Source organism: Salvelinus fontinalis, chromosome 20 (genome assembly GCF_029448725.1).
Source record: "Salvelinus fontinalis isolate EN_2023a chromosome 20, ASM2944872v1, whole genome shotgun sequence".
Taxonomy (NCBI): domain Eukaryota; kingdom Metazoa; phylum Chordata; class Actinopteri; order Salmoniformes; family Salmonidae; genus Salvelinus; species Salvelinus fontinalis.
In genome coordinates this window covers 18,941,568-18,966,601 of record NC_074684.1, presented here as the reverse complement: position 1 = coordinate 18,966,601, position 25,034 = coordinate 18,941,568, and the positions used below count along the sequence as shown (strand labels likewise).

Genomic DNA, 25,034 nt, shown 5'->3' with positions numbered 1-25,034 from the left:
ACAGAAATTAGACTGTTGCTCACAATCAAGTTAAAAAGTTGGATTAATAAGCTAACGGAGAAGAGACAAGCACGATTACTTGCCATATTGAGATTGCTGTATTTAATTCTGTCTTATTACAGTTCTAGAAGACTGTATTACATAACCGTGTTAGATGACTTTGAACAATTCTGAAAGGGATCCCATCATTATGCCGACTTTGAGTGTCTTCTGACTGTACTAGCTACGTACAGTACTTGTTTGACTTGAGCCTATGTTTAGATGTCTGCAGACCGCTCTCATTACTATTCACATTTCATTTTTATTCATGCTAAATAAAATAGACGGTCTTGTAACTTGTGTTGAATACCGATCAAGAATGGCACTTGACAAATTTGCGTTGCTTTGCAGTGGTATTTTGCTCAAATGTTTCTGCCAATGTTTGCTGTGGTTTTGGCTCACACATTAGCCTGACCTGGATGAACATAAGTCATTGTTTTCTGAGTGAAGGTTTTTTTCCAGCCCATTAATGTTTTACCTGTGCATAGTCTTTAGGTGACCTTTAAATCATAGCTATGGTATTTATTATCTCAACATATATTTTTCAACTGCATAAATAGTATTAGGGCCTTTTTTCACTGACTGACTCTTGACTCTTTGCTACTACTAATCTAAATCTCATGTAAATCTAAACTTGAGAGGGTCCCTGTTGTCTGACTCTATTGGTCCACTAACACAGTCTCTCTGACCTCTGACATTGGCCTTGCACTGTTGCACTACTGACCTGACTCCTCCTCCACTGCCTGTCCTGTCCTGTCCTGGTGTCCCCTGGTGTCTCCTGGTGTCTTCCTGTACTCCCTGGTGCTGGGGTATAGTAGTGACAACATGTCCATGTTTTGCTTCAGCAGTGTTGGGCTGTAGTAACTCCAACTGCGTTGTGGTGCTCACGGACTCCCAGGGTACCTTTACCTCCCCCTGCTACCCCCAAGTGTACCCCAAAAGTCAGGCCTGCAAGTGGACTCTGCAGGCCCCGGCTGGATTCATTGTGCAAATAACCTTCTTCAACTTTGATCTCGAGGAGGCCGTGGGGTGCATCTATGACCGCGTCATTGTCAACACCGGAAACCAAGATGTGAAATTTTGTGGCTTAACAGCCAACGGACTGACGCTAAACTCCACCAGCAATGTGATGGAGATGTCATTTAACTCAGACTCTAGCGTCCAAAAGAACGGATTCAATGTCAGTTACAGGCAAGGTATGTTTTTAAAGCGGGCACATTTTTACCGGTATATTTGAATGATTATGATTTTTATGTTAATTATGGTTATTATTGTTATTATGATTCTTCTTGTGTTTATAGTTGGAATGTTTTTACATGACATTTTATTTTCTATTTTGAACGTGGTAGTTTAGATGTTAGTGTTTAGCCATGCTCTATGACAGTAAGCTTCAGGTATTTATAAGTAATTCCTCACGTCATTTTAGAGGAATTTCACATTACACAAGCATCAAACATACTCGCCATTATACTAACCAATCAGCAACAACATGGCTTAGGACAAACATGTCTTCCATCCATTATGCTTAAAAAAGTAAACCTTTTTTTTTCTTGTTTCTGACACACGGCAGTGCTTCGACCTTTAACATACTCAGTTCCTTTTTCTCGAATACCAAAAGCGCTAATAACTCAAATGTTGTATTCTCAATATAATAGTCAGAGAAACCTATGATTTCTAATAACATTGATTGTTTTATAGTGTATAGCCTATAAATGGTGTATGTTCAGTTTATATAATCCTAGTCCCAGCCTTTATCTAGGCACCACATGTAAACCCTGCACATCAAAGAGTTACAGTAAATGTATTCACACATAGCTCCCCCCCCCAGTAACCTTTTAAAGAGCACTAATCCATCAAAATCACTCCCAGCTTGAACAGAACCTCCGATTTACATCGAGTCCAAGTGCGAATCAAGTGTCAGGGACTGGTGCCGTAGCTGTTCAATGCTTTCACATTATTTAATAACATTTTCACAAAATTCTGGAGACCAATTTTACTGTGAGAGACCACAGGACAAAAAGTTTCAGACAGTCAAGTTGGAACATGGTATGCTTTGCAATAAGCAAGCAATCTTTCTGTTGCTGTGAAACACCAGGGAGGCCAAGGAAAACCTGCTTTGGGAGGTTTCCACAGTGCTTGGTTCTGGTTGGCTCCTTTGCCATCCACAAGCATTGGGTATCAATTTAACATATGGCTGTCAGATGAGCTAGAGTTGTCAGCGTCTATCATTTAAATTGAATAATTCATACAGTGCATCACATTAGTCTTGTGGTCTAAGCTCCTATTGGGTTTAAACTCAATGTGATATCCCAACCGGCAGGCAACCTATTGAACTTGGCTTTCAATCTGGTGGCAGTCCAACGTCCTGCCTGGAGCCCTGGAATCATATGACGGTGTCACAGTAAGCCCTGGCCTTTCCGTACGGCTTGCAAAGCAGATCGAAGATCAACAACACAAACAGAGCCCTGCAGGATATATCAAAAGGGCCTCTCAACTGTGTCAAATCCTGATACCACATTCAAAGCTGCGTTTTTCCATTCCAAATTGGCTGTCACTCTGGCAGTGTGGATGGCCAACAGCAACAAACCAGAGCTTCATTAAAATGAAACGTGTCAGAAAGTATGGAATGAGCGTACAGTACATTTAAAAAGGAACAGAAAAAACTTTTTTCTTCCTTAAAAACCTCATTTATTGGTGGGAATGGGGAATGTGGAGTGATAGTTGACATTTAATCTTAGTGATAAGAGGAAGGCCTGAGATGTCACCTGCCTAACTGACACTGTTCATCCTCTGGGCTGTGGAACACTCTGCAGTCATATAACGATGATGTGGAGATGGTGCCTCATTAAATGAAAAAAAGTGAATAACCACAGACAGCAGGAGAGTGACACATGAAGATTATTCAATCGGCTGGCCTATCATTTAGATGTAGTAATTTATACAGTGCCTCACATTAACTTTTATTCTCCCACACTCATCAGTCAATGAATTAGCCTTTAAGCATTCAAAAGTCAGAGTATGACTGAATAGCAGTAATGGCCGGCATTAGTCAGGTAAATGGTGAGTTTACCTAGACATATGGATTATTAGTTGTGTCGTTATTCAGACAAGATGTTCTGTACAGTTTTCTTTTAGAGCCCCTGGTTCTACTGAACATCTGACAGTCATCTAATGCAGTGGTTCTCAACTTCAATCCAGGAGACCCACAGTGCTGCTTTTTGTTCCAGCCCAGCACTAACACAACCGATTCAACTGATCAAAGGCTTAATGATTAGTTGATGACTTGATGAGGCAGGTTTCCTTTTTTTACTCTTGTATTGGAGGCAGCTCTGCCCCGCAGGAAGAATGATTGTGATCAGTTGATTCAGCAGTTTAATTAGGCCTGGAGGTGAAAACACTTTGTTCTCTAATGCTCTTCTTTCTACTTGTGTGCTGTAGTTGCCGTGCCGCTGAGGGACCAGAAGGTCATGTTGCCGAACGGCAATGGCAAGGTGGTCAAGGTCTCCAATTCAGTGACCATACCGACCCTTCAGCAGTTCACCGTGTGCTTTGAGGTAGCCCGCTCCAACCAAAAGAACAAGGAAACCATCTTCTCTTACACCCGGGTAGAGGACAGCAGTGGTGATGAAGCCCTAAGTTTCGGAATGAACCAGGATGGAATGGCACTGGTCATGAGTAACGAGACATGTCTGGTAGACTCTATCCTCAATCCCTCGGACTTCACCTCCACCATGAAGCCATTCTGTCTCACATGGGCCTCCACCACAGGCAAGGTGACCCTTTACTACAACAGAAACTCCCTGACCAAGACCTGCTCTAACACAAATGGGCGCTTGGTGGGGGCCGGGGGCCTCTTCAGGCTGGGGGGCAAGAATAGCTTCGATGGGACCATCTATAACTTCCGCCTGTGGGATAATGCCATGAGCATGACACAGTTGGCCAACCTTACCTGTGACGCCGTCGGTAACGTCATTGACTGGGACAACAGCTTCTGGGACATCCCCTCTTTGCTGGCACAGACGGACAGAACACTGAGCTGCAGTGAGTATCCTTTGCACACTGGTATGTTCTATTTATGATGACTGATTTCCAGTCAGCAGAACTTCAAAAGTGTTTGACTGACAGAAGTCTATATATTGTTATCGGGACAATTTCCTGGTTCATTAGTAACAGTTTGTGCAATATTATTCCAAGTGATATACTAGTTATGAGAGAGCCTAAAATGGCATCTAAATCCTAAGTAACTCAAACAGTCCAGTGTTATCCAAACTGCTAAGGAAGATGAAAGCAGCAGCAGCAGGACAAAGATTTGCTCCATGCCTCTACCTTTGAAAGTATTAGGAATCTGTTTGTGGCGATAGGAGCGTAGCCACACCGAAGGAGCCAGGGGTGTCGGGAAATGTCTGTCGATCGCCCGGTGCCCTCTAGAAAATGGTGCTGTGTGTGGTTTAGCTGTGAAAAGTACGAAGTGCAGAATCATGCATTTCTCCTACCCGTTATGAGTCTCACAGAACACACACACAGGCCCCATGGCTGAGGAAACTCTTTTTACTTAGCCCCATTCCCGAAAAACACTATCTGCTCGGCTACAGCTTGGGCCTGATAGTCTGTGAAAGAGAGTTTGTAAGATCAAATTGTAGGAGTTCCCTTCCCAACGCTAAGCTCCCCCTTTCACAGAGGTGCACAGAGAAAGATGTCTGTCTCTCTGAACATTCCCCTAACTCTTGTGTTAGTCTTGAAACTGCTCATGGGTGTGGATGATCTGGAACAACCAACTCTCTCTTTTGTACTCCGAGCAATGTTTCTACATTCACAACCCACCACACCACAGTTTGAGTTAAGATCTCTGCTGCTGCTCCAGTTCAGAATCATACATACCAGATGTTAAAACAGATAGAATCTAGCTCTACTATACTGTACACTATTTAGAAGAGGAGTAGGGTAGGCAATATACTGCTGTTCAGAAGTATATCATCTCTGGTGTATATTCAAAATGTCCTTGTGTCCTTGTTTGTCTTTACATAAACACACCTCCATGTTGCATTGTGGTCCACTAGATTTTTAAATGTTAATTCACTTATTAATAAGTACATATGTTTGTCAAGACAACAAATGCTTTGCTTTGCCCACAGGAGTTTGTATCCATGTCACTGGCTGATGCAGCTGCTGCTAGTTAAATGCCCATGGCCGACTGTTGTGATACCTACTCATGTCAAGTCTTCTGTTTACAGTCTGTTTCCCACATTGCATACACTTAACAACAGCTGTTCCATCTAGTGGTGAGTGTGCTGCTAACAACTTGATTGCTTTGTGAAAGTTGCTTGCTTGAGTGCTTAGTGCCAGGGGAGATGCATGTGAAATACGGTGTTAACTAATATAACGTTTAAACTAATGGTTCCAGGAAACAGAGGGTTGCGTTAGTTATATTATGGAGGAACTTTCTACCTAGACTCTGGACGTAACATGTCAATGATAAATCAGGTCCCAGTTAGAGTCATCTACAGTCAATATGCCAAATCTGTACACAGATAGATGATTGTTAGTCTTGCGTCATACATTGAAAGTCTCAACTCAAGATCAACCAGGTAAAGTTCTAAGTTATTTTTCTGCTCCCAGACTTTGTGTCGTGACAAAATGAGACTCTGCATGACGCGAGTCTGTCCCTGCTTTGAATAACAGCAATGTATCTGCCAGCCTCGTCTGTCCAGGGCTGCTAATGCAGGAAGCACTTTAAAGACCCCCTGCTTACAGAGCAGACAGTGACTTCTTAGGAACTAAGATGTAACAACCAAACCCCATGTACACTGATCCACAGCCGAGCCAATGATGTTGTCAGGAGGCTGAGGGGGCCAAACCTTAGGTAGTCTGGTAGGTAATCTGATTGGTAGTCTGGTAGGTAGTCTGATTAGTAGTCTATTTGGTAATCTGATTGGTAGTCTGGTAGGTAGTCTGGTATGTAGTCTGGTTGGTAGTCTGGTAGGTAGCCTGGTAGGTAATCTGATTGCTAGTCTGGTAGGTAATCTGATTGGTAGGTAGTCTGGTAGGGAAGGTAGTCTGGTAGGTAGTTTGGTAGGTAGTCTGGTAGGTAGTCTGGTTGGTAGTCTGGTTGGTAGTCTGGTTGGTAGTCTGGTTGGTAGTCTGGTTGGTAGTCTATTTGGTAGTCTGGTTGGTAGTCTGATTGGTAGTCTGGTAGGTAATCTGCTTGGTAGTCTGGTAGGTAGCCTGGTAGGTAATCTGATTGGTAGTCTGGTAGGTAATCTGATTGGTAGGTAGTCTGGTAGGGAAGGTAGTCTGGTAGGGAAGGTAGTCTGGTAGGTAGTCTGGTAGGTAGTCTGGTAGGTAGTCTGGTAGGTAGTCTGGTAGGTAGTCTGGTAGGTAGTCTGGTAGGTAGTCTGATTCGTAGTCTGATTGGTAGTCTGGTTGGTAGTCTATTTGGTAGTCTGATTGGTAGTCTATTTGGTAATCTGATTGGTAGTCTGGTAGGTAATCTGATTGGTAGTCTGGTAGGTAGCCTGGTAGGTAATCTGGTTGGTAGTCTGGTAGGGAAGGTAGTCTGGTAGGTAGTCTGGTAGGTAGTCTGGTTGGTAGTCTGGTAGGTAGTCTGGTTGGTAGTCTGGTAGGTAGTCTGATTGGTAGTCTGGTTGCTAGTCTGATTGGTAGTCTGGTTGCTAGTCTGATTGGTAGTCTGGTTGGTAGTCTGGTTGGTAGTCTGATTGGTAGTCTGATTGGTTGTCTGGTTGGTAGTCTGGTTGGCCAACAGTGTGTGGTACGTGAGGCTGTAGCTATAGTCTGTCTGGTGTAAACTAGTTCTGGGCTAATTATCAGGCTTGTGAAGAGGACTGGCCCCAGTGAAGCTCTTTGGGCTTCTTTCATCTCTCTGTAAGGTCAGTGGAGGAGTGAATGTTTGCATGGCTAAACTCTGTCAGAGATCCACTATTCACTGCGTCCTCACAGTCCTGGCCCAGGCACGATGGGGTTGTTTACTCTTGTTGGTCTACTAGTCTAGATATATGGAATAGCACTAGCCATTCATCCACATCACCTAAGGCACAAGGCTTTTTGAGTGGGAATGATGGGTACTGGCCTGGGAGTGACAAGATAGTCGTTTCTGAAGTTTCATATCTATGTGGACTCAGCAGTGCATGAGGTAATTGTTGAAGACTGATTATTGGAATCCACCAGCCACCAGAACGACGGGTCAGTGGACCATAGGACAGTGTCAGTAATGACAACTCACATCCACTAACTGATATTAAACATGGCCTCTCTCTCCTCTGACATGTCATTACTTTTCATTGCCAGCGATTATCATATTGATTAGCCATGTCCATCAAGTCCAGGTGGGTCTGTCTCGCTGTGTTCTCCTCTGATCGCTCTTCTGTTTAACATCATTAGAAGATATGTGAGCGGTGCAAAACAAAGCAGCAGCATCCCTGTATCACAAAGTGCTGCATATTTTATACAAGAGAGGAAGTATTGGCAGTTGGACTGGGCACAGCTACAGAACAGTGAGGAAAATATCAAACTCCTCGCCCTTTTCAACAAGATGATAAGTAATTAGGCTTATGAAATTCCAACATTTATATGGCAGATCATTCTGATTATTTATTGACATTTCTGGGTCCCATACCCGCCTGAGAGCATGTAGCTAGCTGAGCTGAGCGGCTGCTGGGAAACTGTCAATCTTTTTACAATGGCGGTGCTTAATACCCAGCCCGAAGTCATGCCAAATATAAATGTTTGATGAATTTATAATGTGTGGGACTGTACTGAAATTAACATAATAATGCATAAACTTGTTTGTGTTCTTTTTAATCACTCACCATGGGAAATATTGTTGATTAAGGTGATTAACATGTTTATTTCCAATCTACTTTGAAGGTACCTCTGTACCCACCAGCTGTTCCTCTCCTGGACTGGACTGCCCAGGTAGGAAACCAACGACTGTTACACATATCAATCATTTACAACAGACAGTACAATGATTATCAAGCATCACACAATAATCAATTATTAAATGTGATTGAATATTGATTAACATACTTACAGACATACCATTTGACCCTTCTTCCACATGTTTGTGTGTAAGCTCCCTGTTATGTTTTATTCATCTTGTTTTTCTTACATATTTACATCCTGCCAGCATTTTAATAGGCACACAGTACTTCACTCTTTCTATGTCACTTTGCATTCTATGTCACTTTGGATACATCCCTGCATCCCTGTGGAATCACATTAAAATGAGTGTTCCTGTCCAGTTTGACCCCATGTTTTGGATAAGATGATGCAGGGCTAATATGGCCTCTCCTTCCCATAGACATCAGCCACAGCTAGATGTTGACTTACAAGCGACACTTTCCAAAATGTCAGTTCTCATGCTGTGAGCAAATCTATTAAGCTCTGTCTATGGTGCATTTATTCAAAAGTCAACTCTTATATACTTTGCTTATAAGAAACACCTGTAGCACTGTGCTGGAGATTCAACAAGTTGATTGGATGAAAATAAATGAGACTAGGATGAAGCCCATCAAAGAATGGCCTCTGTGCCTTGTGATGGCTTAATGCAGGGATTCACTATAGGCTGCGGGTGATTTTATTATTCGGCCGGCCAAGTTTTCTGAAGGAAAAAAAATGGAAATATTTGGACATAAAAGACTGTAAAATCACCAGGAAATGAGCTCAACATGATTTTAATTTAGGAAATGTGTCCAAGAATTCACATGCATAAATAGAGACATATGCGATCGTATCCCAATGTAATCAAGGTTTGATATGATTCTGTTTTTCTCAAATACTAAATCTGATTGAGATTCTTGCGGTCAATTTGCAGTGTACAAATGATTTATAACTATGTTCCAACTCCCCGATCATCTGCTCAAGGAAAAATCGCCCTACGACTGAATGTAATTGGGGACCCCTGACTTTGTGTATGTTTTACAGAAGAAATAACTTTCAACTCTAAACCTGTTGATCCTACCCTGGTAGAAACCGTATGTTTACTGAGTAAATATTAAAACTGTCTTTCATAGGCGTGCTAATCATCGCTCCTAAAGCTACTGCATTACACAACTGTACAAGATTTCTCTGCATATTTGTATTTCTATTCCTTATGCTATGCTTCATTGCGCCATCAGTCATATTTTGTGGCTGGTGGATGGTGCATTTGTGTTGTCTCACTTTACATCCAATTAATGCATATGTAACCTTTCTCCATACATCCCTGCAACCAGCAACATTAACTCCTACCAGCTCATCCATTATCACCACTAACATGATTTCTACTAATTCAACAACCCACGGTAAGCATCCATCCCTCCTTCACATTGTTTGTAAAGAGCACATGTTATTTTCAGCCTATCTGTTGTTATGTAAGCCAATACGATCTACTTAAAGCTAGAATCCTTAGTTTGGACTTTTTTGGACGTATAAATGAATGATACAGACCCATTGATTCTTGAAGAAAATAACTTAGAAATGCCTCAAATATCGTACGCCATCAGAATCCAAAATGTAAGCTTATTTTACTCCAATGTTTGTAAACAATGTAAATGTAAACACTGTATAGCCCCAAAACATGATTGAAACTATAATCTTGATACCATGGATAATCAGTCCTTGCATTCATACCTCTGTCTATGAGAGTGATTACATTTCTCCAGGCCCATCTTTCAGCTTTTTACCAAAACAGAGGCAGGTTGATGGCTTTGTTATTGTTTTAATTAAGGACTAGCTTTAATGCAGTTTGCAGCTAATGGATCACCCCTGTTTTAATCAATATGTAAAATGTCCACTGACTGACTTAGGGGATATTTACATGTGGCCCATTAAACTAGAGAGATTTAGGTCTTATCCCAAAGACTCTGTGATTGCTCTCATGGTTCCCTCTCAAATACCACACAGCCAATTCCAATCTATTAAACCCACATAATACTGAATCCGCTGTTTGAGGAATGGAGGTGCATTCACATAAACTTCTATCTAATCTAAGAAAATGTGTTGATGAAGGAAGTTTATGATTTGATTAACTGTCAATGGCTCATATGAAATGCTTGGTTAATTTCCCAGCCCAAATAAATAAATAAATAGATTTGTGAAAGGCAGCCAATACTTTTAGCAAGTAGGATTCTGTAATGAGGGAAGACTCTTATTAAACATGAAAGATGAAGACATGAAGAACAGCTGTGTTTGAGTTATTTGGCAGTTTGGTGGGTTGCAGGCCATGCAGTAGGTAAACACCATGTGTCTGATACTGTACTTCAGTGGAGGCTTGTGGGAGGAGCTATAGGAGGGCAGGCTCATTGTAACGGCTGGAATGGAATAAATGGAACGGTATCAAACACATAAAACATATGGAAACCACATGTTTGACTCCGTTCCAAAAAATTCCATTGCTGCCTTTACAATGAGCCTGTCCTCCTATAGCTCCTCCCACCAGCCTCTACTGCTGTACTTCCTACCTGATGGGTTTGATGCAGGAGACATTTCATCTCCATCTTTTTCTTATCTGACCCTTCCTTGAAGTAACGAAAACACGGTCCTGGGTTTTCCCTTTTAAGTTTGAAGCCGCTATATATTGACTATATATATTTAGACATGATATATTTAGACATGACGTCAATTGGAAGGTTGAACAACATTGATTTAACTCACTCTATACTCTTGGAAGATAAGGTGCTATTTTGAACCTAAAAGGGTTCTTCGGCTGTCCCCATAGGAGAACCCTTTGAATAACCCTTTTTGGTTCCAGGAAGAACCCTTTTGGGTTACATGTAGAACCCTTTCCACAGATGGTTCTACATGGAACCAAAAATGGTTCTCCTATGGGGACAGTCAAATAACCCTTTTGGAACCCTTTTTAAATAAAGGTTAAATAAAAATGTTAAAAAATGACCAACTCATACCCATCTACGTCTATGATCTCAACCTCAGCTCTCAATACTTCACCATCCTTTATTCACCTCATACTGTCTGCTGTCCATCACCAGTTCTCTCTGCTAGCACTTCATCTGCCACCACTACTAGCATGCCTCTAACTACCAGCTCAACAACTGGTAAGGCCATCTTTACTTCTCAACATTATTTTCCCTCTAAGAGATGAGAGCCTCAACCATTAACCTCTTTGTTATTATATCCTCCTTTTGCTGTCTTGTGCTGTTAATGTCACCAGTTCAGACCACTACCCCACCCACTACTGCAACTACAACTAATGTTCCAACATTACCCAGCACAACCACTGGTAAGGTATCTCTCCCAATGGAACTGATCGAGGTTTATGCAAATTGTATCTGATTATAGTTATAGTGCAAATTGCATTTTTCTGAATGTGTCACTTATAAGGCCTTTATAAACACTTCAATTTGGTACATCCATATAATATGTCTATGTAGTTTAGTCTGATTTCCCTCTCAGAACATTTAGCAAACACATGACATTTGGCAGTCACTACATTGTCATTTACTTTCAGGAAAAAAGGTAAAGCTGAGAGATCTTGCCAGTGATGTTGTAAATGGCATGGCCACGTGTTGACCCATATAACCCCATGCATACTCTCTAGTGCATTGCTTATTGTTTGTGTGTGTGTGTGTGTGTTCATTTCACTCTTTCAAACAATTTAGTTCACATTTGCTGTCCTTGTCACCAGTTACTCAAACCGTTATCCCATCTGCAGCAGCCGCTACTAACACAACTCTATTCTACAGCACAACCAATGGTAAGATGTCTATTTGTTTTTTTTTGTTTTGTACTCGGCTTGTGGCAGGTTTCTTTATGTGTCGGAAATGGGTTTGAAAGCAGTGCTATCCTTGACCAACTTGGAACTTTCCACATGGATTAAGCTGGGAAAGCAATTGTCATGGCTTCTCAGTGGGAGTATGTTTTCCCATATAGCTTCCTTTTAACAATGGACTCAGCAGTGAATACTGTCTAAGTGGTTCTTGACATTTTGAAAACACCTATAGTAGCCCTGTATTGTGTGTTTTGCGTTATTGCCTTCCATTTTATTTTTTGACAATTCTTTTGACAATTTTCCACCCGTGTTCTTTCTACCAGCACCGACAGCTTCTGCTACTACTATTGTTTCAAACCCAGCTACGACTAACTCACCTACCACTAACAACACAGTGCATGGTAAGACAGCCTACTTTCCCTTTTTGCCTGTTAGTGACTAAAGACTGATTGGGGAGAATTCAATATCAACTGTCTATTTTGTTCCCTTTTGTCTCTTAATTGTGAATTTCATTTTCTATCCCTTACTCTTACTAACAGTGACAAATCCTCCCCTATTATCCCTTACTACTACTAACACAGCAGCTAACATCACTACTAACACAGCAGCTAACATCACTACTCCTACTAACACACCAGCTAACATCACTACTACTACTAACACACCAGCTAACATCACTACTACTACTAACACAGCAGCTAACATCACTACTACTACTAACACAGCAGCTAACATCACTACTACTACTAACACACCAGCTAACATCACTACTACTACTAACACACCAGCTAACATCACTACTACTACTAACACACCAGCTAACATCACTACTACTACTAACACACCAGCTAACATCACTACTACTACTACTAACACACCAGCTAACATCACTACTACTACTACTAACACACCAGCTAACATCACTACTACTACTAACACAGCAGCTAACATCACTACTACTACTAACACACCAGCTAACATCACTACTACTACTAACACACCAGCTAACATCACTACTACTACTAACACACCAGCTAACATCACTACTACTACATTTACATTTTAGTCATTTAGCAGACGCTCTTATCCAGAGCGACTTACAGGAGAGTGCATACATTTTATTACATTTTTTTTTACATTTCATATACTGAGACAAGGATATCCCTACCGGCCAAACCCTCCCTAACCCGGACGACGCTATGCCAATTGTGCGTCGCCCCACGGACCTCCCGGTTGCGGCCGGCTGCGACAGAGCCTGGGCGCGAACCCAGCCCAGCCTGGGCGCGAACCCAGAGACTCTGGTGGCACAGCTAGCACTGCACAGCTAGCACTGCGATGCAGTGCCCTAGACCACTGCGCCACTACTACTAACACACTAGCTAACATCACTCTACTACTACTAACACACCAGCTATCATCACTACTACTACTACTAACACACCAGCTATCATCACTACTACTACTAACACACCAGCTAACATCACTACTACTACTAACACACCAGCTAACATCACTACTACTACTAACACACCAGCTAACATCACTACTACTACTAACACAGCAGCTAACATCACTACTGCTACTAACACACCAGCTAACATCACTACTACTACTAACACAGCAGCTAACATCACTACTGCTACTAACACAGTAGCTAACATCACTACTGCTACTAACACACCAGCTAACATCACTACTACTACTAACACAGCAGCTAACATCACTACTACTACTACTAACACAGCAGCTAACATCACTACTACTACTAACACAGCAGCTAACATCACTACTACTACTAACACAGCAGCTAACATCACTACTACTACTAACACAGCAGCTAACATCACTACTACTACTAACACAGCAGCTAACATCACTACTACTACTAACACAGCAGCTAACATCACTACTACTACTAACACAGCAGCTAACATCACTACTACTACTAACACAGCAGCTAACATCACTACTACTACTAACACAGCAGCTAACATCACTACTACTACTAACACAGCAGCTAACATCACTACTACTACTAACACAGCAGCTAACATCACTACTACTACTAACACAGCAGCTAACATCACTACTACTACTAACACAGCAGCTAACATCACTACTACTACTAACACAGCAGCTAACATCACTACTACTACTAACACAGCAGCTAACATCACTACTACTACTAACACAGCAGCTAACATCACTACTACTACTAACACAGCAGCTAACATCACTACTACTACTAACACAGCAGCTAACATCACTACTACTACTAACACAGCAGCTAACATCACTACTACTACTAACACAGCAGCTAACATCACTACTACTACTAACACAGCAGCTAACATCACTACTACTACTAACACAGCAGCTAACATCACTACTACTACTAACACAGCAGCTAACATCACTACTACTACTAACACAGCAGCTAACATCACTACTACTACTAACACAGCAGCTAACATCACTACTACTACTAACACAGCAGCTAACATCACTACTACTACTAACACAGCAGCTAACATCACTACTACTACTAACACAGCAGCTAACATCACTACTACTACTAACACAGCAGCTAACATCACTACTACTACTAACACAGCAGCTAACATCACTACTACTACTAACACACCAGCTAACATCACTACTACTACTACTAACACACCAGCTAACATCACTACTACTACTAACACAGCAGCTAACATCACTACTACTACTAACACAGCAGCTAACATCACTACTACTACTACTAACACACCAGCTAACATCACTACTACTACTAACACAGCAGCTAACATCACTACTACTACTAACACAGCAGCTAACATCACTACTACTACTAACACAGCAGCTAACATCACTACTACTACTAACACAGCAGCTAACATCACTACTACTACTAACACAGCAGCTAACATCACTACTACTACTACTAACACACCAGCTAACATCACTACTACTACTAACACAGCAGCTAACATCACTACTACTACTAACACAGCAGCTAACATCACTACTGCAACTAACACAGCAGCTAACATCACTACTGCAACTAACACAGCAGCTAACATCACTACTGCTACTAACACAGCAGCTAACATCACTACTGCTACTAACACAGCAGCTAACATCACTACTACTACTAACACACCAGCTAACATCACTACTACTACTACTAACACACCAGCTAACATCACTACTACTACTACTAACACAGCAGCTAACATCACTACTACTACTACTAACACAGCAGCTAACATCACTACTACTACTAACACAGCAGCTAACATCACTACTACTACTAACACAGCAGCTAACATCACTACTACTACTAACACAGCAGCTAACATCACTACTACTACTAACACAGCAGCTAACATCACTACTACTACTAACACACCAGCTAACATCACTACTACTACTAACACAGCAGCTAACATCACTACTGCAACTAACACAGCAGCTAACATCACTACTGCTACTAACACAGCAGCTAACATCACTACTGCTACTAACACAGCAGCTAACATCACTACTACTACTAACACACCAGCTAACATCACTACTACTACTAACACACCAGCTAACATCACTACTACTACTACTAACACACCAGCTAACATCACTACTACTACTAACACACCAGCTAACATCACTACTACTACTAACACACCAGCTAACATCACTACTACTACTAACACAGCAGCTAACATCACTACTACTACTAACACAGCAGCTAACATCACTACTACTACTAACACAGCAGCTAACATCACTACTACTACTAACACAGCAGCTAACATCACTACTACTACTAACACACCAGCTAACATCACTACTACTACTAACACACCAGCTAACATCACTACTACTACTACTAACACACCAGCTAACATCACTACTACTACTACGAACACACCAGCTAACATCACTACTACTACTACTAACACACCAGCTAACATCACTACTACTACTAACACACCAGCTAACATCACTACTACTACTACGAACACACCAGCTAACATCACTACTACTACTACTAACACAGCAGCTAACATCACTACTACTACTAACACACCAGCTAACATCACTACTGCAACTAACACAGCAGCTAACATCACTACTGCTACTAACACAGCAGCTAACATCACTACTGCTACTAACACACCAGCTAACATCACTACTACTACTAACACACCAGCTAACATCACTACTACTACTAACACACCAGCTAACATCACTACTACTACTAACACAGCAGCTAACATCACTACTACTACTAACACAGCAGCTAACATCACTACTACTACTAACACACCAGCTAACATCACTACTACTACTAACACACCAGCTAACATCACTACTACTACTAACACACCAGCTAACATCACTACTACTACTAACACACCAGCTAACATCACTACTACTACTAACACACCAGCTAACATCACTACTACTACTACTAACACACCAGCTAACATCACTACTACTACTAACACACCAGCTAACATCACTACTACTACTAACACACCAGCTAACATCACTACTACTACTAACACAGCAGCTAACATCACTACTACTACTACTAACACAGCAGCTAACATCACTACTACTACTACTAACACAGCAGCTAACATCACTACTACTACTAACACAGCAGCTAACATCACTACTACTACTAACACACCAGCTAACATCACTACTACTAATAACACACCAGCTAACATCACTACTACTCCGAGTAAGACACATCTGCTGCTTCTTGTCTGGCTGTTTGTTCTAAGGCTTTGCAGGAAAAAAAAGTATACTGTATACCTTTGTTCAGTACACCTTGCCTCTATCACTGTAACTTTCAAGCACTTTGTGCAAACAGATCTCAAAGTGTAATCTGAAGACATGGGGCCTCTATTTTTCTATGTTTGGCATCCAAATGACCAATTACTAATATAATCAAGGTAGACTAGCCGTCACAAGGTTTTAGGACGTGTTTATAAAGTTTTCAGAAGTAGTTACTATACACAACTTTAAAATGAGACACTTGACTAATCACATACTATTTCTATTTTCCACTTCTTCAGTAGTTGACGCTTTTACTTTGTTCTTGGTTTCTTCTACTATCATGTCCTCTGTCATTGCTCAGATTCCGCTCAGCTGGGTAAAACATACACTTAGGAAATCTTGAGAGGCTCTCCTTGCTGACTTAGTTGTGCTGTCACTCTTGCTAACATTGTCTGAAGCCACTACTACACCACCGTCCTCGACTAACCTGTCTTCTACTGTCTTGTCCACCAACATCATTACCCTGGGTAAGACACACACTTCACATCTCCTTGACTTGTTTGTAGTGAGACGCAGCAGCTTCCTTTGGCAAACTGTTCTCTCTCTCGGCCTGCTTCCACCTGTCTGCTTGCCTCTCACTCTCACTCTATCGTGTCCTCAGCCAAAATGCATTTGACAATATCTGTATCTTTTCTGTCAACTCAAAATGAAGGTCTTGTTAACTGCCATAAATCTAGGGGATCCTAATATTGTATTCTTCCATACAGCGGCTACTATTTTGTATTTGTTTATTCAGCTACAGTATATGCTGGATGTCAGTATTTAAAATATGTAACCTGCTTTGACCCCTCTGTTTTTACATTGACTGGACTGGTGCGCCACAGACAAGGAGAGAACAGTGTATCTGTGGTCTGTGCTCTGGCTCACCCGCTGGCCAGTGGCCTCCTCCACCACCACCACCACCACCACCCCCCACACCAGGCCTTACGTCCTGCCTGGCCCCTACAGCTCTAAAACCTCACTGGGCTACATCTCCACCCCCCTCTTCTGGCCCGTGAGGAAGAAACCTGAGGCCACCATCAGACCCATCCTCTATCCGACCAAGCCTCCTCCTGTACCCAAGGTGATCACAACAACAACAGCGCTGGTGGCCAGTAAGACATGCCGTATTCAGGGCCACGACTAGTCCCCAGGGGTTGTTCCCAGGGCGACCGGTGGATGTTGGGAACAGTAGTGATGAGGAGGACCTGGAATCTTTCCCAGCAGTGGCATCACTCAGCAACCGTAAGAAGAGTAATCCCATGGCCCCCACCGCTGGGTGCCACTGAGTCCCAGCAGAGAGAACAGCAGCAGCACTGTGAACTGGACTGAGCCCCTGGTGGAGGACACATCAGGCTTTGAGCCATTCATTTACGACCTGGACCTAGGGGACAACCCCTTCAGCCTCTTCCAATATGACTCACCCTACTCCCTGGATAAAGGCCTGGCTCTGGCCGCCTCTGGCCCACACAACCTTTCCCATGCTGGGGCTGAAGTCAGCACTGAGGGCCCGGACCGTGTGACTATGGGCAGCCCAGTTACCGCCGGGGAAGGAGGGGAACATTTACACAATCAATCAGAGCCCAGTTTGCCCTGGGAGGCGTTGGCAGGAGGCACTCTGGCAGAGGCTGGAGGAGAGGCTGGGACTGGGGAGCAGGGTGGGGTGGTGGCAGCACACAGCAGCTGGACTCAAATCCCTCCTTTCAGCACGGCTCTAGAGAAGACAGGTGTGCAAATGGATCAGGCCCGGCCAAGCAGCGGCTTCAGTGAGCAAACAGCAGAGAGAACCACTCAGTCCCTCTCAAACATCGCCACACAGTCTCCTTCATTATTAACAATAGCAGAGCTCAGAGTCTCTATGAGGGTCGAGATGATCTCTGAAAGTGATCTCACAGTGGAGATCTCCAGACCAACAGTCTACTACACCCGAACCTACTCCCATACCTACCGTGTCTACTACACTGCAGCAGCTCCAGCCTCCAGATAGCCTATGGGCAGCTGTGATTACAGATTTATCGGCCCCTAACTCCCTCCACTCCAACCATACCTCTCCCTACCCTGCGTTCTCCTCCTTACCCATCCACAGGATGGAACAAGGTGATGTTAGTCATTCAGGACACGTCAGGCTAGCTGCCACTGAGACAGACCCGGTGCTCTTGGAGAGTTCACAGGCGAGTGTGCTGCAGCCTTCAATGGAGGTTCAAAGTGATTTATTGATGCGGGAGTGCACAAGGCTCAGTCCACTGTCTCCGTCAGTCCTTAAAACAGCTCTAACACCTGTCCTTGAGGAAACACACCTCTCTTCCTCTGACAAACACCATAGTGACCTGGTTTTACCCTCTTTATTATAATTTTTTAAATTTCACCTTTATTTAACCAGGTAGACCAGTTGAGAACAAGTTCTCATTTACAACTGCGACCTGGCCAAGATAAAGCAAAGCAGTGTGACACAGACAACAACACAGAGTTACACATGGAATAAACAATAAACAAGGCAATGACACAGTAGAAAAAAAGAAAGTCTATCTACAGTGTGTGCAAAAGGCATGAGGAGGTAGGCAATAAATAGGCCAAGTAGCGAAGAATTACAATTTAACTAAATTACAGATTAACAGAATTTTAAATTACAGATTAACACTGGAGTGATAAATGAGCAGATAATGATGTGCAAGTAGAGATACTGGTGTGCAAAAGAGCAGAAAAGTAAATAAAAACAGTATGGGGATGAGGTAGGTAGATTTGGTGGGCTATTTACAGATGGACTATGTACAGCTGCAGCGATCGGTTAGCTGCTCAGATAGCTGATGTTTAAAGTTGGTGAGGGATATAAAAGTCTCCAGCTTCAACGATTTTTGCAATTCATTCCAGTCACTGGCAGCAGAGAACTGGAAGGAAAGGCGGCCAAATGAGGTGTTGGCTTTGCGGATGATCAGTGAGATATACCTGCTGGAACGTGTGCTACGGGTGGGTGTTGGTATCGTGACCAGTGAACTGAGATAAGGCGGCGCTTTACTGAGCATAGACTTATAGATGACCTGGAGCCAGTGTGTCTGGCGACGAATATGTAGCGAGGGCCAGCCGACTAGAGCATACAGGTCGCAGTGGTGTGTGGTATAAGGTGATTTGAGGAATCAGTAGAGTTCCTTCTCAACTAACTCTCATCCTGTGGACAGTAGGGTAGCCAGTATGGTACTAAGTGAGAGTATTGCCAGTGAATGAGGGGATAAGGTTAGATTCACCTCTGGCTCTGGAGCAATCGTCAAATTTATGAACAGTGTGTCAGACAGCAGTATGTTGGGCAGCACAGAGAGGAAAGAGGGCTTTTATCCACTCAGTTCTAATCTGAGAGGTTTGTCACGTACATCCCATCTATCTGTCACTCCTATCACAGAACAACCACACCACCAGGCGCTCCTCCCAGCCACCATGACAGACGAATGGGCCTCCTCTCAGTCCTCACCTCCTAATACAATCTCCCCAAGCAGACTGGAGTGGATGGATGTATTGCCCACCAGGTTCAGCTTGGTCTCTCTCAGCTCTGACCCCCTGTCTGAGACAGCCTTGCCAGAGAAGCTTCATATCACCAATTTTACTGAATGGGAAAGTAAAGATGGGATGGAGAGACACTCGGCTCCAGAGTTAGGAGAGGAAGTCCACGTCACCCGCAAGTGGCTCTTCTTCCTCTCCATCTCCGATCTCTCTCTTCCGCCCCAGCACGCTGAGCAACCCGTCTGTATCCCAGCTTGGACACCATGGGACCTTACAAAACTATGATGATGGATCTGAATATGTCTCCCAGACCAGCCCTCTCCTCCTCCATGCTAGCCCCCTCTCCCTCTCCAGCCCTGCCAACGCCATACATCAGCAGAACATCGTCAGAATATGGCAGCGTCGTTACCCATGAACCCCAGCGGCAGGCATATATTCATGAATTAGGCTGGTCATGGCCGGTCAGCGGTCTTGGTTGTGTGATTCACACAGACACACGCTCTCCGCCATGACCTCCAGGTCAGATCAGCTCATGTCAGATGCTTCTGAATCTCCTGTATTCCACAGACCGATGACAACAAACGCTCCTCGTATTGGAGAGCTGGCGCCTCACTGCCCACCAGACCAATGGCTACATTCCGACAATCCTCTACACTCACTGGCAGCCAGTCAGAGCCCACTCAGCCTGCTGGAACTGATGGAACACTGGCCTGGCCTGAAGAGAGCAGAGAGAACACAGCATTGACTGCTTCGCCAGACATACAGCTCACTGCTGCTGCCTCTGGTAACCTCACCAATAGGGCTGCAATTATACAGTCCACCACTGTTACCACAATTATCCAGCCTCATTCTGCCTCAAACACACAACTCACCACTGCCAACAAACAGCCAACTGTTTCTCCAAATATCCAGTTCACCGATACCCTCACCAACCAGCCTCTTACGGCCCTAAACACCTACCCTGCTGGGGCTGGCCTTGTATCAGTCCCCTTCAGGGCCAACCACAGTGAGGACACACAGGGTAATAGACATGGACCGGCCCTCATCCAACACACACCCTCCACTGCTGCAAGCACGTCAGTAAGCAGATTGGGCCCTGGCAACAATGTGAATCAGAGCACCGTCACAGACAGAGAGACACAGACCACTCCCATGCCACTAGCCGTCATTGACGAGGATCATCAGTCTTTTGTTCCTACAGAGAGCCCCTACTTTCCTCTTACCACTCCACATGAAGTGCTGAATGCAGGCAGTGGCACGCCATCGTACGTACCACAGCCTGCATCACGGGCACCCTTGTTCTCGACCCATGCCATTGTAAAGCTCGCTTTAATGTTTTATGTCTGTGTGGACTTGAACTGGGAACAGTATGTTTGGCAATAACAACTTATACAGTGCGAGAGTATTCGAAGACTATTCAGACCCCTGTAACATTTTGTTATGTTACAGCGTTATTCTAAAATTGATTAAATAAAAAAAATATCCTCAGTACTCTACACACAATATCCCATAATGACAAAATGTAAACAGGTTTTTACAAATTTTTGCAAATGTATTACAAATAAAAAACAGAAATACCTTATTAAGTATTTATACCCTTTGCTATGAGACTCGAAATTGAGCTCAGGTGCATCCCGTTTCCATTGATCATCCTTGAGATGTTTCTACAACTTGATTGGAGTCCACCTGTGATAAATTCAATTGGTTGGACATGATTTGGAAAAATACACACCTGTCTATATAAGGTCCCACAGTTGACAGTGCATGTCAGAGCAAAAACCAAGCCATGCGAAGAAGGAAGAAGGAATTGTTCGTAGAGCTCTGAGACAGGATTGAATCGAGGCACAGATCTGGGGTAGGGTACCAAAACATTTTCTGCATCATTGAAGGTCCCCAAGAACACAGTGGCATCCATCATTCTTAAATGGAAGAGGTTTGGAACCAAGACTCTTCATAGAGCTGGTTGCCCGGCCAAACTGAGCAATCGGGTGAGAAGGGCCTTGGTCAGGGAGGTGACCAAGAACCTGATGGTCACTCTGACAGAGCTCCAGAGTTCCTCTGTGGAGATGGAAGAACATTCCAGAAAGACAACCATCTATGCAGCACTCCACCAATCAGGCCTTTATGGTAGAGTGGCCAGACGGAAGCCACTCCTCGGTAAAAGGCACATGACAGCCCGCTTGGAGTTTTCCAAAAGGCACCTAAAGACTCACAGACCATGAAAAACAAGACTCTCTGGTCTGATGAAACCAAGATTTAACTATTTGGCCTGAATGCCAAGCGTCACGTCTGGAGGAATCCTGGCACCATCCCTACGGTGAAGCACGGTGGTGGCATTATCATGTTGTGGGGATGTTTTTCAGTGGCAGGGACTGGGAGACGAGTCAGGATCGAGGCAAAGATGAACGGAGCAAAGTACAGAGAGATCCTTGATGAAAACCTGCTCCAGAGCGATCAGGACCTCAGACTGAGGTGAAGGTTCACCTTCCAGCAGGACAATGACCCTAAGCACACAGCCAAGACAACACATGAGTGGCATCGGGACAAGTCTCTGAATGTCCTTGAGTGGCCCAGCCAGAGCCCGGACTTGAACCCAATCTCTGGAGAGACCTAAAAATAGTTGTGAGTGCAACACTCCCCATCCAACCTGACAGAGTCTGAGAGGATCTGCAGGGAAGAATAGGAGAAACTCCCAAAATACAGGTGTGCCAAGCTTGTAGCGTCATACCCAAGAAGACTCGAGGCTGTAATTGTTGCCAACGGTGCTTCAACAAAGTACTGAGGAAAGGGTCTGAATACTTATGTTAATGTGATATTTCCAATTTAAAAAAAAAACTGTTTTTGCTTTGTCATTATGGGGTATTGTATGTAGATTGATGAGGGGGAAAAAACGATTTAATCAATTTTAGAGTAAGGCTGTAACATAACAAAATGTGGAAAAAGTCAAGAGATCTGAATACTTTCTGAAGCACTATATGTAGAAACATAAAGATAGAGATCCTCTTTCGCTGACTTTTAGCTGTCAGAGCAGCTGTATACAGCCCATCTGTAAATAGCCCATCCAACCAACTACCTACCTCATCCCCATATTTGTTATTGTTTTTCTGTTCTTTTTCACACCAGTTTTTTCTACTTGCACATTCTCATTTGCACATGTATCACTCCAGTGTAAATTGCTCAATTGTAATTACTTTGCACACTATTGGCCTATTTATTGCCTTACCTCCTTACTTCATTTTGCACACACTGTACACAGATTTTTCTATTGTGTTATTGACTGTACGTTTGTTTATCCCATGTGTATATCTGTGTTGTTGTTTTTGTCGCACTGCTTTGCTTTATCTTGGCCAGGTCACAGTTGTAAATGAGAACTTGTTCTCAACTGGCCTACCTGGTTAAATAAAGCTGAAAATTAAATTTAAAAAATGTATCGCTGCTTTGAATGCTACTGTAGTAGTGGTGGGATGAGGTTGACAGAGGAAAACTGAAAAAGTCCTATTGGAGGAGGTTGATGATTGAGGTTGTGTTGTGATTTTGGACGGGCCGTAGAACATTAACATTGGAGTGTACTGTAGGTGACCAATCACTGAACTCTAGAATGGCCTCTTCTCTGCTGATGGGGCCCAGCTCTCATCTTGTGATTTCAAGTTTTTAAATCATACATGTTTTTTGGGAGACTTCCAATAATGTTATCATTTGATTTTAGAGCAAAAAACTGCTCCTCTAAATGTAATCTGTTATTGCTCTACGATAGTAAATCGATGAAAAAAAGAACACTCTTGATCAACAAAGATAAATATATATATCTTTTGGATACTTCAGAACTTTCTGACGTGACCTACCTACCGAATCTCTAATTACTGGAGTCTCCTAAGAAAAGTTTTGATATGGATTAGAAACAGCATTGTACTGTACTTAGATCAGCAGTAACAACAGAAGAGGCTTGGGAGCCATCTTGTGATGGCTGTGAGGCATAGCAGCAGATCACCAACACGGTCAAACAGAGTGATGTACTACACAGTACATGCTCTAATTTGCAATCAATAATTTGGGCACTGAATACAGATCAGTCATATAATGGCATGTACACTATATCTATTAGTTCTATTTTGATTACTGTCATCTAGGATGATAACAGATTATTTTAATTTAGCCTCTTCCTTATGAAAACCCCCCCACATTTTTTATTCTGTGGAGTAGCAGCTTGTCAACATCATTTGTCAAATGAAATTGGATTTTACTTAAGTCAATTGTGTCTCAACCCTTGCACTCCTGCTATGCAGCGCAGACACGTGTTCCATTGCGAGTTGTAAATGAACTGCGTCAAATATAGATTGATGTGTTTTCTTTTCAATTGCAGAGGGTCTTTTCTACAGGATCTCCTTTCTTCTCAATGACAAGGAGGCCGAAGTAAGAGAGTCTGATGTTGAGAAAACTGTTGCACAATGGGTAAGGCTTCTGGTCATGTTCAATTCATCTTGTATCAAATCATCAATAGAATACTGAGAGTCTTTGACGAATGAATTACATTTACATTTAGCAGACGCTCTTATCCAGAGTTAGTGCATTACAATTAGTGCATTCATCTTAAGATGGCTAAGTGAGAATTCACTGTTTTACATGTTCATTTACAGCTCAATCAAACGTTCCAAAACTGGACACACATGGTCTATGTCGCTAATGTCAGGTAAGCAATTAGATCTTTGTACCATCATAAAATGCAGCTCCATGTCCATTCTATGTATTGTTCTTTAGAGCTGTATTACAGGTCAATAATGATGATCACCCTCCATTTCCTTTTTATCTTGTTCCCAGTGTCCAGCCTAGCAGTGACTTACAGCTGGAGAGTAAAAGGTAAAGACAATATTTAATATGGTATACTGTAGTAGGTAGGGAGTTGTTCCTGACCACATCACGTGACTCGGGAAAACTCTGTGCCCTTACAACCCTA

The 25,034-nt window shown here is 42.9% G+C and overlaps 1 protein-coding gene across 5 annotated transcripts in view; it reads left to right on the top strand.

The window, feature by feature from the left end:
- Window positions 1-25,034, top strand: part of LOC129817457 (adhesion G-protein coupled receptor G6-like) — a 57,481-nt gene that overhangs the window by 17,773 nt on the left and 14,674 nt on the right. For 2 of the 5 annotated variants that reach the window (XM_055872723.1, XM_055872727.1), the window contains exons 3-9: window positions 885-1,235; window positions 3,478-4,080; window positions 5,271-5,318; window positions 7,921-7,968; window positions 24,444-24,532; window positions 24,718-24,770; window positions 24,899-24,937. In XM_055872723.1, the coding sequence (XP_055728698.1) occupies window positions 885-1,235; window positions 3,478-4,080; window positions 5,271-5,318; window positions 7,921-7,968; window positions 24,444-24,532; window positions 24,718-24,770; window positions 24,899-24,937 (1,231 nt within the window). Of the gene's footprint in view, window positions 1-884; window positions 1,236-3,477; window positions 4,081-5,270; window positions 5,319-7,920; window positions 7,969-9,269; window positions 9,339-24,443; window positions 24,533-24,717; window positions 24,771-24,898; window positions 24,938-25,034 lie in introns of all 5 variants that reach the window. The other 3 variants (XM_055872728.1, XM_055872725.1, XM_055872726.1) reach the window with 3 other exon arrangements.